At 44.0% G+C, this 13184-nt stretch overlaps 1 protein-coding gene across 9 annotated transcripts in view; it reads right to left on the bottom strand.

Annotated features, from left to right (window-relative positions):
- Positions 1-13184, bottom strand: part of KDM2B (lysine demethylase 2B) — a 118794-nt gene that overhangs the window by 43975 nt on the left and 61635 nt on the right. For all 9 annotated transcript variants that reach the window (XM_026114569.2, XM_026114570.2, XM_026114571.2 and 6 more), the window contains 2 exons: positions 11022-11148; positions 2017-2471 (listed from right to left, as the gene is read on the bottom strand). In XM_026114569.2, the coding sequence (XP_025970354.1) occupies positions 2017-2471; positions 11022-11148 (582 nt within the window). The remainder of the gene's footprint in view (positions 1-2016; positions 2472-11021; positions 11149-13184) is intronic.

Below are 13184 nucleotides of genomic sequence, written 5' to 3'. Positions count from 1 at the left end.
GAATCAACATCCCTTTAAGAGTTCTTGCTCGGACTAATCGATCACAGGCTCGCCAAACACAGAGGTGATTCCAGAGAAAACAACTCTGCAGCCTGTATGATGTTTTGATGTTATCATGAGGCTCTTTAACCAGCAGGGAATCATAAATATCCAGATGTTGGGCTACATCCTGATGGTTACAGTGTGTGCTGGCAAGGAGAGAAAGTTTAGAAGCAGGCAGTTTTCTGTGCAGTTACCAAAGGAGATGGACCATCAAGACGGCAACTCCGCCAGGATGAACAAAATGAACTGGCAGACGCCCACTCAACACCAGTTAAAGCACAGTATCACTGAAGGGGCATCACTCGGTCCCTTTTGTTCAAAGTTCATTCGCAGTTCTCCATCTCCGTAGCTAGTGACTCCGCTGCTCTGCAGAAGGAGGAGAAAGCGTATACTCCTACACGGTGCTTTAAACCAGATTCACATATGGCATCTTGCCTTGCTCTAGCGAGATTTCTCACAGTGTATCGGAGTATGTCACCAAAAGAGCATGCATGATCATACTCTGAACATCTGCACAATTTATTACGTGTTGTACCCCCTTCTAGAATTTCAAGAAGGGGCAGCTTATTTTTAAGTGAAACTTGGTTCGTGCCTGAAGCCTGGAAAAGTAATGCTACCCTTCTTTCTCCTTCACCACCACAAATTCAATTCCTGGTCTTGAAGCTTCATTTTGATTTCCGATTAGAATATCACCGATCACAGAGCAAGCCAGTAAATCTACTGCCATGACTGCACGCATGCTCATCCACTTTCACATACGAAGTAGCTGATTTTGCAAGAAGAGATTTTCTGAGCTCTTGTGGTTTACCAAAGTGAGTGCTGTGTATCACTCTTCCAGGCTCCAAGATTGTAGAATATGGCTCCACTGCGTGTTGCATATTTACAACCTTCTTTAACTGGCTTTGAAGACATTTCTAAGCAGCTGTTACACTACTTGTACTGAAGAAGTACAGGCTCCCTTTTTACCATAAAAACTCATATTTTTCCTCAGATTGTGGCTTACACAGCTGTCATGTATAGACATATGTAGTTGAAGAAAAATAAATAAAATCATACTGTACACATAAGCAGAACAAAACCAGCAGTCCAAGCACAAGACTAAAAATTAATACTTGTAGTTCTAAACCTATAGAGGACATCCTGAATATTTTAGCCTTATTTGACAAGTCCCAGCAAAATGACAATAGTATGCTGGTCTCAGCTCTTTAAAAAAAGTATTAATATGCCTATTTAATACAACGTGAACACCAGGCATAGAAAAGCTAGGCAAATAGTTCAAGGTGATGCTGCAGATCAGAGGCAGGGCAGGACTAGGAGCAACAAGACCATGTTGGTCTTCAGGAGGAATTTATCACTAAGTCATATGAAGTACCATCTCTGCTATATTACAAGTCTAAAGACAAGTTTGTCATTAATGGGCCTTCACTCCTCGCACCATCTCCGAAAACAGTACATCGTACCAGCGGAGAATAATTATCAACCTATAGAGGGCAATGGAGGAAAAGAAAATGAAAAAGGCAAAAAAAGAAGGAAAATGCACCTGAAGAAGGCAATCTATCTTCTGAATTAAGATCAAGTAATTACATTTTGTATGAGTCAGTTAATCAGATATATTCTGCAAAGAGACTAGACCAAAAATGGCAGATTAAGACTATAAACAGGGTTCTTTAGATACGATTTACATGTGGGATATATCAACTGAACTATGAGAGCACCCAAAGTTTTGGCTACTGAGCATAGCTGCAACAGTCAGAAAGGTCCCCACCAATTAAATCAGACTGCAGTGCAAAGTGGTACGATGGCTTTTGCTGGATAAGGCATAATTTCCTTTTCCGCGGCACAGCAAGCCCACCTGAAGTGGTCGCTGCGCGCAACGGACCATCCCTCCACTGCAGAGCTTTGCTTTCTGAACTCCTGCCACCTCCTGCGCTCACTGTAAACAGTTTGCGCAGCTCAGCAAGCTATCACACCCACCTTCATGTCCTCCAGGAGGGCCTGGGGATCTTCAATGCCTTCTGGAACACACTTCTTGTTCTCTGGGAGAGATTCAAGCTTTTCCACCAGGGCTTTTAAACCCTTCAGTTCAAATTCTGTGAGGTGAGTCCATTTGGTTGAAACTTCTGTAGCTGGAGACCCTGTTGGTGTTTTGGGATAGTCCGTGGGGGTCGTTGATTTTATGCTGTCATCTGATTCATTAGACAAAGTTCTTTTCAGGTATCTCATTACTGTAGCTTTTTGTTTTCTCCCTGCACCTTCCTTCCCTTCCGAGTGCGTGCTGTTGGGCGAGGAGGAACCATCCGCCAAGGATTTGGAGTTCTTATCCAAGCTGTCATCCTTCTCCTCCCGGATATGGGCATCACAAGATTCTTCATCCATGTCTAACCACGAATCTGACGAATAGCTGTCTACGCTGCGCTTTCTTTTTGCATCTGAAAGTTAGAAAAAGAATGCTGAATAATTTCCCGCTTACACACTCCTACCGCTGGGTCTAGGAGCTGCCTATTTAAAAAGGCACTGGATAATGCCTTTGAAGTATGTGACAGAAACTGAGCTGTTTATTCAGCCAATTTTTAAATTTTTGTTGTTGTCTTTTTGTTAAAATCTACTCAGTTCAAATGACTGAAAAAAGTTTAGGGGAAAAAATGTGCTTTTTTCAAAGATTCAATCCTCTATGCCTTCAATTAAGAGTAGGCAGAGCTCGTAAGTCACACGCAATTAACTTTCCAGCAAATCCGAGAGAGACCAGATTCAGCAATCTTTACACTTTAAGATAAAAGTCTACACAGAAAGAGGAAAGGAAAAAATGATGGGGAGGAAGCATGTTAAAATGCTGTACATCATCATTCTTCCAGGAACTCCGTACAGGACAAAGTCAACTTCTCAATACTCTTTCTCTTCACAAGCAACTGTTGGTAAAACAAGAACTACCACTTGTTACAGGGCAAGGGATACTACACAAAATTTTTAAAGCACTGCACGAATCGTCATTGTTCTTTTGAGACAGAGAAGTACAACTACACTTACTTCACAGATAAGCCACCTAAAAACACTGAAAAATGAAGCCACTGACCCAGAGTCATGCAATATTGTTTTTCTTAATGCAGTCCCTGATGCATTCTAGGTACTTCTCAGGAAAATTTAAAGGCAAGTCTGAGTCTAAAGGACTATTAGTCTTAGCTTTATACTAGGTTTTACCCCTAAAAAAACTTGCTTTTGCCCAACTCAGTGCAACTGAGCAGTGAAAGCAGTGCCAGAAAGCAGTGGCCAAGGTTCCCTAAAACACCAGTCTTTTCACATTTATTAGACCTGATTTTCTTTACTAAGTGAATGACACTGAACGCAGGCTAGCAACAGCAAGAATTTCTGTGGAAAACACATGGCAACACCGTTCAGCCAATGTGAATTTTAATACTGGCTGCAGTGGGTATGAGATCAAGCTGCAGACACAGAGCACTCTGCAAAGGAAACAGAAGTCATACAGAAAAAACAAGCGAACAATTAATGAAAAGTTTCTTTCACAGCGCTGCTTTCTTATTTTCAGCAGGCCAAAATCCTGAGCACTTTCATGCTTTGCAATGCTGTACTTTTGGATTAGGACAATGTGAATCATGCCTGAGGAAGGATTAAACGAACATTAAAGAAAAAACCCAGCATCCGGTTGTTTAACAGAGAGATTCAAAACAAACACTGAAGCCCAGTTCCAAGCTGGCAAATTCATCCCTACGACAGCGAAGCTCCTTGTCTCCTGCACGGTCTATGCCATCTTCTCACAGAATGTGTGTGTTATTTGGCAGCTGAGAAACAAAGATGCAACAGGTAGTGGTAAATCCTGCGGCAGCTTTCCCAGCTGCTCAACTTTGCAATTCCAAACAAAAAGCCTGCGAGATCAGGTGCACCCAGGTGCATGAGTGCCTGAGAGAAATGAGCTGGCCACTTTACTTCTTGCCACTTCTCAGGGCAAATGTGCTAATGCTGCAGGTTCTGCAAACATCAAGCATCTGCTCCAGGCTACTCCTCCAGGCACATCTGAATTTTTCCTCAGGACCAAAACAGCTATAGAACTACTTCCGAAAGGCATATTTAAGCTGAAACGCCTGTGAACAGAGACAGCAGTCACATAAAACAATACCAGCTACCAGCGAGGGTGGACATAGCCACGTCCAGCCCCGCTTGAAGAGCAGGTGAAGTTGCTCCCCGCGCGCCTCCACTGAGGCTTTGCCGGGAGGGACCGCACAGGGGACCGCGTGTGCTGGGGGGCGGCACGCGACACGCCGCGGCAGCCCCTCCTCTCCGGGCTGTGCGAACACATCCCTGCGCTTCTCCTTAGAAAAATAAACAGCATTAGAAAATAGCGTAGCCAGGATATTTAAAAAAACATTAGGTTATCTAACTTATTTATGCTGTTTTTTCCGTCCATAGTAGCTACTTCACTTCTCCATCTCAAAGGGCTACTGCGACCAGCCTGTGTCACCCTCCTGTTTTACAGCCGAGGAAACAGATGCTTGGGAGGAAGAACGATTCACTCGCTGTCACATACCAGAGCTAGGGCAGAGGCAGGACTGAGAACCCAGTCGCCCAGGTTCGGGGCTGGAGCCCTTTCTCCAGGCCACGCTGCCTTGGTTAACTATTTTACAAATGACTGAAGAACAAGAGCCTCTTCTAGACAGGAGATGAGGCCAGGGAAAAGCAGAAGAAGGTGAAAGCGGGTACACAGCCTGCACTACCAGTACTAGCACAGTGTCATTAACTGAAACTGGTGTAAATCTGCACAAGGACAATTATGTTTCTCTCTTCCCATGCTGTGGCTCTGCTGAAACAGACTCCAGGAACTGACGGCTGTAACTGGGGCAAATCGCGAGCGTAGATAAGGCCTAGGGAAAGAAGGGGAGATCACATCATGGAAATGTGAATAATTCACTGCAAGTAATGGTGCTAATGGTGCTCTGGTGCTAAGAAAAAACAGCCTTGAGAGAGGTCTCCACTTTTTGTCTCTTGCTCTGATCTACGGAAACAAAAGGCGAGAGAGGTGTGGAGCATCGCAGCGCGCGGGGGGCCAGCACTCCTGCTCATCCAGCTGCGGCTCCTCTCTCTGCTGCAGGCTGGGGGGCACAAAGCAGGCACTGCTGTGCCAACCGCGCCTGGCTATGGACAGTCAGTAACTATAATCATGCACACAAAAAATAATCTAACCTCAGGATGAATCATTACCAAACAAGTGGTCTGTTCTTCGCAAGCTTGGCCGTTAAATGGCACAGCGCCTAGCTTTACCTGTAGGAATAGGACTTGCTAATAACCCGCAGTTAATCAGGTTGGAGTGTATCACAGCCCATTCTGGGGCACTAGAATCGTCTGCTGCTGCTAATTAAAAAAAAAAAATCCAAGAGAATCAATAATGGAAGGATAATTTCAAGAGCAGGAAAGTTCAAGTTTGCATTTTCAAGTGTTTGGTTGTAATGCAAAGGGTCATGATTTTTATTTAATGAAAACCATACCTGACTCAGAGCTACCCTATCCTGTGAGCTAAAGCCCTGCACAAGTGTAATTTGCCCTTACTTTAGTAGTAAGTACATTTTAGCATGTCTCCCCTTCCCAGTCCTGGGCTTTGCTTGCTACAGCCAGGAGTTGCTAGGCAGCTCCCAGCACCGCACTGCTCCTCTAGCCCCCCTCATACAAAGGGAGTTTCTGAGGCGCTTTGCCTGCCGGCAGCATTCGTCTTTGGGCTTTTCCTTCCATAGTGGCATCTCTCCACGCTCCCGAGTGTGCCTCAGCAGCCGGGAGCATCGGAAGACTCACAAAAGCAGCAAAGAAGGGATCAGTGTCCTATTAATGCAAAAGCTGTGCCTATTGCCTGCCAGAGAGAGGGAGGGAGACAAGTCAAAGGCTGCGACCAGAGACTTGCCAGCAAGTCCCAGTAAGAGATTCTTCATTTCTGGAGCGTGCAGAGGTCCACCCCCGGCCTCGTCTCCATCAGGCATATTTGTACACAGCTGGAGAGCCCAGGCACGCCCCACCAATGGAAAGTAAGCTTCAAACCACACTGGCAAAACACATCTGCAAAAGCTTTGCAGTAGGCTACAGGTTAGGGCTAACCAGTAAGCAGAGGGTTAATTCTATACTACCAGAGCTCCACTGACTTGGAGTTTTTAGGTTTATGAAGTCTCTCCATTGAAGAAAGCTCCTGCTAAGTGCAACTGTGGTTTCTTCTTCTTCTTGTTTCAGAGAAGTTATTTGGTTTGGGCTTAGACAGCCCTAACAGACCTTCACCCCTCTTCATCTCAAAGCAAATAAAACCAGCTTATCCAAACCAGTCAGTAAGGACAAGGAGCGCAGGCTTGACCACAGGATAAAGAGCTAGAAACACCTTTTTCCACAGCAATCGACTTCCCCGTGGTTCTGGGCAAATCACTTAACTTTCCCCACAGTTTATCCACTTGTACAAGAAAGATAATTATACACAGTTTTCTTCTTTGTTGAGAAGCAACTTACCATGTTACAGAACTTAAAAGAAAGGGCGGAGGAGGTATAATTATGCAATCTTTCTAACTGTTTTTACAACAATCCAGCATGTAATATCTATCTTGCCATTCCCAGTTTCAAAATCTGGCACTGTGACTTGGGAGCAGCAATTCTTTTACTGGTCTACTAAAGGCAGGAATGACATTTTCACCAGCAGAAAAAACTGAGCACACTGGAAGTACAAGATTGCATGGAGCATCCCACACAGAAATCACTCAGCATAATCCAGTACCTGTCCTCTCAATAAACAAACCCATTCTATCCTCTGAGATGAAGGAGAAAAAAAAAGCACGGCTCCTTCGCCATCCCAGAGGGCATATCTTCTTCATCTGTCAGGCTTGGTATACAGTTAGAGCCATCCTGTTAAAATTTTAGCAGTGGGAATCTTAAAAGCTGCAGGCTGCAGAGAAAGCCTATTTCTGATAGCCCAGTATCTTCTCCCAATTACTCTCTGTCAGCTCACTCTCAAGATCCATATCTCACTGAAGGTCAATTGTGGTTGAAAACATCCAGTACAGACTCATTCATGATAAGAGTAAAAATAATGAAGACGTATCCATCCTGAAACAGTGCATGTTCAAGCCTAGTAGGAAACCCAAATAGGATCCGTTTTTGATCCAGCTGACAGGACAAACGTCACAGTTGAGATGGACAGGGAAAAGAAAAAGTGGGGAGAGTGAGAGCGAGCGCGAGAGAGCGTGTGTGCACGCGCTTTTCCAGCAGCCTGTGATTGCTGTCATGTCATCGCTCCCCTGAGCGTTCACCCTTCTGTGAAAGGGAAAAGAAAAAAAAAGGTAGTCTCACACACTGACTAGGAGGCAACTGCCTGCAGACTCACTCTGGGACTGCAGAATGGGAAAGGAAGCCGTCGTCTCCTTCCATCTCATTTAGATTAGACGTGTAGACATTTTTCATTCAAGGACTGGGAACACTCAAAATTTTAGCCTGCCTCCATTGAGCTTTTAAGTTTCTGTCTGAAGTTTTTGGAGCCGGATATTTAGAAAGCAGAAATACAACGATCACTGTAACTTGCTATACTAGTGTATAACTAAATTGAGAGAGGTATCACAACAGACCCACAGCAGTGAATTTTTGTGAGTAGCCAATTTCTTTAAAGGCTCATTCTGAATTTGGCCACCTTCATCTCAAAGTAAATAAATACCATGCAATGAAAACATAACATGACAAATATAAAGATATCTATCAAACACAAGCGATGATGAACTCAGTTTTCTATGTTTTCCGGGGATGATCTCTATCACCACAGTAATCTCTTCTTTCACACAGGCGACCAAGATCTCTGGAAACCACCACCCCGTAAATCCCAGAGCCCACAGGCAGCATTCTGCGCTCTCTCTGGAGGATGTCCTCCTCGCGTGTTAGCCAAGTCCGCTGCTTTTCAGCTTATGAGATCCAGTAAGACTGCTGTATCAGAAAGTATAAAAAAAAGCAGCACAACTCAAAGGTGAAAAATAGCAAGTTCTAGCAGCCAAAAAACCCAAAGGTAATAAGTAGACATCTAAAACAAACTATGTCAAGGAAATTATATTATAAAATAGGGAAAAACAAGAAGCAGTTATAAACATCAAGCCTATTCAAGAGAAATTTCTGAAAAGGAATATAAGGATGTGAAGAAGCTTTTCTTAGACCAAGAAGGACAGACGACAATTAAATCTAATGAGGGGCCTGCAGAGAAGTTAAACACTTTGTTTCATTACTCTTTATGGAAGATGATGAGAAATTCTTCGTCAAGGGATACTCTCTCACGGGAAATCAAGACACTGCTTGCAGACAGAGAAGTCTCTAAGGAAGATAGGAGCATGCAACAATTTAAGGACCTGAACAGTTCTGAAGAAAAGCTTAAAAAATGAAGGAGTGGGGTCTTAATATCTAACTTCATTTGGGTCTATCATCCTATAGCAGCTGAATGAATATTAAGATACAGACATGACAGAACAAACAGACGTTATTCTGGATTACAGTTCATGGAGATTTATCCTGAGTCAAGAGGCTAGACACTGAGACTAGTTGAAAGGACAAGCAAATATTTGAAATAGTATTACCTGAGCAGAACAAAACAGCACAGCTTTCTAAAGGTAAATAATGTACCTCTACTCCTGCAGAAAATTTGATAAATACCAAAGAAAAAGATCCAGAAGATACAGTAGATCTGGGCTTCAGATCAGCAAGTCACAGCTAAATAATTATTTTAAGGTAAGATCGTGCCAGGAAACAGAAAGCAGTTTCTGACAAAAAATGTATAAATCTGTCTCTCCTGGAGAGAAAGGCCCTCGACACCAGTGTGAGAGATTTTATCAGCATGCTAATACTCTGAAGTCAAGAAGCAGCAGTCAGGTAGATGAACCTCAGCAGATGCCTCTTTGGTAAGCTAGAAGTCCCGATCCATTCAGGACAGTAACAGCAGCTCAAGACCAGCCCAGCCACATCCTCACAGCACCTCCCTTGACCTGGCACTACCAGCCACACAGGAGGGTGGCTGCAAGTCAGATTAGCTCATCAATCCTATCGATAACAAATTACTCAGTTTTTCAGCAGGGTTCATTTCCAGTCAGCTCACCGAACTGATCCACCCCACCAGGCAGCTGCACAGTCACTAGAGCCCACAAGAACAGGATCGCTTTGTGAGGGCAGCATGTTTCTTACATTAGCTTAAGATGACCGTAAAGACACGCCCAATTAACAGGGAAACACTTTAATTTTCACCTTCCCAGAGGCCAAAAATTCAAACCACTGCAGGAGACAACAAGGCCTAGACAATGTTACTGCCAAACCATTTTCCAAACAGCCAGGGTCCTTTGACCGGTGCCTTTGCAGCTGACTCTTTGGTCACGCACAGCAATCCTCTTCCCTCCAGACACCAGACATGCAGGTTCCCAGCGAGCTTGCACATGATTTGAGTATCTCTCAGCTAGTAACTGGATTGAGACATATTTCACGGGGATCACCAAATCATTATCAGTAATCGCTGAGCTGGGCTTGAATTCACGTTGGTGATCTAATGGGGAAAGGTCCCATCTCAATATTCTGAGCCATCCTCTCTCCGCATCGAATGTGTCCTGCAACCACACTTCAGCAATCCGGCACCCCTGCCCTGCCAGCGGGAAGAGCCTCTTCCCAGCACAGCATCTCTCACGCCAGTGCTCTGACAACAGGAGATTGCGCCTTATTTTCCAAGGAATGCAGTGACAGAGCTTTGTCCCTATGTTTTTGAAGAGCTAATCCAAAGGGCTAAATTCATCCTCTCCTCTAGGATAATCTCGTATAAAGAGGAAAATTCCTCCACGCAGAGTGCCTGACTCACTGACCCTTCACATCAGTCTCACAGTGCAGAGGTACAAAACGCGAAGCACTCGGACTCCCAGGGACCGCAAGAGATTTCCCTGCCCTACCTCCACAGCCTATGAGCTCCCTCGAGTTCTTCTCGGCCAGTGAAACTCGGTGAAGAGCGAGTCTGCCATAACTTCTTCAGTCCCTCCTACTGAAAATTATGCTGCAATTAGGTGATCATTTCCCTCCTCTGTCCAGAACCTGCGGCAGCTCCAAACGCGCCAGGTTCCCTCCAAGCGGCGTTTCAGGGAGCGGGAGGCAGAGAAATACTTCAGTCCTCCTCCGCACTTAATATATATCAGTGAAGATTTAGCCGGCACTTGTGCTACTTTCAGCCCTTCCGTGTTTAAAAGCAGGAGGTAACATGGCCCACTGTCTTGTTCCATTAAAGGGCGGGGAAAAAATAAAATAAAAAGAAAGCAGGCAGTTGAGCAAGGCAACCACAGGAATTGTAACAGCTCGATGTAGAGCTCCCATCAGTGCCAAGGCAATGCCTTCCTGCCTGAGACACATCTACCCATCTCTGCCACGGTCCATTTTCAGCTATCGTTTTAAAGGTTTCTTTGACCTCCCTGCACCCTGCACTTAAATCATATAGATTTGTATGGGTGTTTTCTTGCTTTTGTTTATGGTTTTTGTTTTTCTTTTAAGAACTGAGAGAACTACAGAAGAGATTAAAGAAAAAGAAGCCAGATTTAGTGACGGTGATGCATTCTGTAGATGCAAAGCGCTATAAAAGGACTAAGTATCCAACCCACCAGAGCATATTTGCAATGCATACATTTCTGGCTACTAAGGTACTGTGCCAAACACGACAGTAAATCCTCAACTGTTTGGCAGATCATCTCAACACAAACATTGCTGGAACCAAGAAATAAATGCATTTTTCCAGGATCCACTTTCTAAGAGAATGCTCAGTAAATATCATTTGAACTAGGTTGGTACTTTGCTGAAATGCTCAAGAGTCAAATCCTCCCCACCCCAAAAATAAAGAATTCATTAAAATTTCTCCAGTTCTCCAATTTAATTTATAATCTGCTTTGCAGAAACCAAAGCAGTAGCTAGCCTAAGGTGCTAGCATCAGTTCTGAACACGCACTCAAAGGATTCACTCACCAATTAACATTGATTCTTTCTGGTACTCTTTGCTGAGGTGGCAGCGCTGGGTCACACAGGACACGTATCTCTCCAGAACATACCAGCACATTTCATAGTAGAAAGGATAACGGAATTTGGCATGCACCTGAAAGCAAGATTGAGACTGTCAGTCCACGGGGAAGGGAGAGAAGTTTGCAGCACAAGGGCCAGGCATCATTCTCATCATGTTATCAAGAGCACAAACAGTAGGCAGCAGGGGGAGGGGAGCGAGGTGGGCGCCGAGCGCGACGTATGCCTTCAGCATACACAATGAGCAGCCTGCCTGCCTGCCTGCCATGATAGCATCATTTCTTGGTTCACTAATTTGTATCCTCTTGGGGTGGCGGGAGAGGAGAGGGTTTGTGTTCTTGTGAAACCGTGAAACTGATGGATGGCCCCTACGGTATTATTTACCTACTGTATAAACATAGGGTGGTCACATACAGATGTTAGTCACTAAAATTCAAGTTAAAATAAAGGTGGGTTGCTTCGATTTCCTAAACACTATCGCATGATTTATCAAAATGACAGCATTACCTAAAATGAGTCGAGCAGGAAACACATCTTTTTTTCAACTACGGTTTTTACAACAATTTGATTAAACAAATGAACAAACACAAATTTTCGATTGTTGGTAAATAAACGTTAAAAGTAAAAATCCCTCATTTGCTTTGCACTTAGTATTTTGATAGCAAGTTAACTTCTGCCACAAACAGTAGAAAAGCAGGATTTTGTCGGATTCTGCCAAGCTATGCACTTTTCCTTACAGCTCAGACCTGTTGTTCTCACACGAGAAGCTTATTCTCCAACACTGTATCTGTGACATCATTTCATATGCAGAAGAAAAGGAAGTGGGTTTCCTTCCCTCCCCCCCGAGTTTTCTATATATGGGAGGTCACTGTACCACGGAAGAAACTGGGAAGCTCCTAAAATGCAAGAACATACGTGTATTTGTTGTGGTTTGTTAAAAATGGATGCCATGCATCTTGCATGCACTTGTACTTACACTGTACAGTTCTTTCTCCTGGCGGCACAGAAATTTGCATTTTGCAGGCTTGCATGCACGCATTGCTCCGGGATTATAGGAACTGTTTTAACACATTCTATGCAGTTTAACTGCTCACCTAGCCAAGAGGTGTCCACCCACCTTTAACGAAACCTGGACTGCACCAGAAAGGATCATTATCTCAGACAGCCCATTTTTAAGAAGAAGGGGGGGAAAAAAAAAAGAAAACCAAAAAAAACCAAACGAAACCCTAAGCAAAACCAAAAAGCAATGAAGTCTAAACAGCCCCACTGCTCCTGGCATCTGGGAACTCAGATTTGGCTCTGCACGGCAGACACTGTCGAAACACCTGCCTGGTGATACGAGATGTCTTACCAGAATGCCCATGGTTGAAAACTGTCCCCAAGGCGGACAGCCAGAGGACTTGCCTCTGTTCCCAGGGCACAGGGAATGTAAACACTTTTAGCAGTAAAACAAAATGTAATTAAGGGGAAACACACTGCATTGCCCCACTAAATGTATCACAGCGTAGCGTTTAAACACTCTGCAGCAGAAGCCAGAGTGGAGATCTCAAACTCAGCACAAATGCAGCTGGCAAGTCTGAACTGCGTGTGGCTATGGGTCACGCATCCAGTGATGCTGCACCTTTTCAAACGTTCCCCTGTGCTGTTCGTTATAAAGCACTGGTACCAAAAAAAAAGAAAAAAAAAAAGAAAAAAAAAAGGAAAAAGAAAAAAAGGCAAAACCAACTAGCCAAACAACAGCCCTCTATACGTGAGAACATTTAACCCCAGGGCCTTTTTGTATCGCAGAGTTTTTTTCCTTTTGGTTTAGTTATGTGTCAGAAAGAAGAGATCAAGTCACTTATCACTATTACGGAACACAGGGGAAATTAGCCATGCTAAAATATATGCTAATAAAGGAACTCAAATTTTTCCAAGAGAGCACTGCAGGAAACAAAATTTGCAAAGAATTGACTTACAAACAGGAAGCCGCCTTCCACCCCTCAGCCTTCAAAAGGTTTTCAGCCACATGCCTGGGAATATTAAAGACATCATTGCTCAACATTTGTTGACAGATTCTGAGCTTCACCAAATTTAGTTGTTACCAATGTTAATTCAATGTGAAAGACAAGG

Source organism: Dromaius novaehollandiae, chromosome 17 (genome assembly GCF_036370855.1).
Source record: "Dromaius novaehollandiae isolate bDroNov1 chromosome 17, bDroNov1.hap1, whole genome shotgun sequence".
NCBI classification, from domain to species: Eukaryota; Metazoa; Chordata; class Aves; order Casuariiformes; family Dromaiidae; genus Dromaius; species Dromaius novaehollandiae.
Note: the sequence above shows the minus strand (reverse complement) of the source record. Positions and strands in the feature narration are given on the sequence as shown.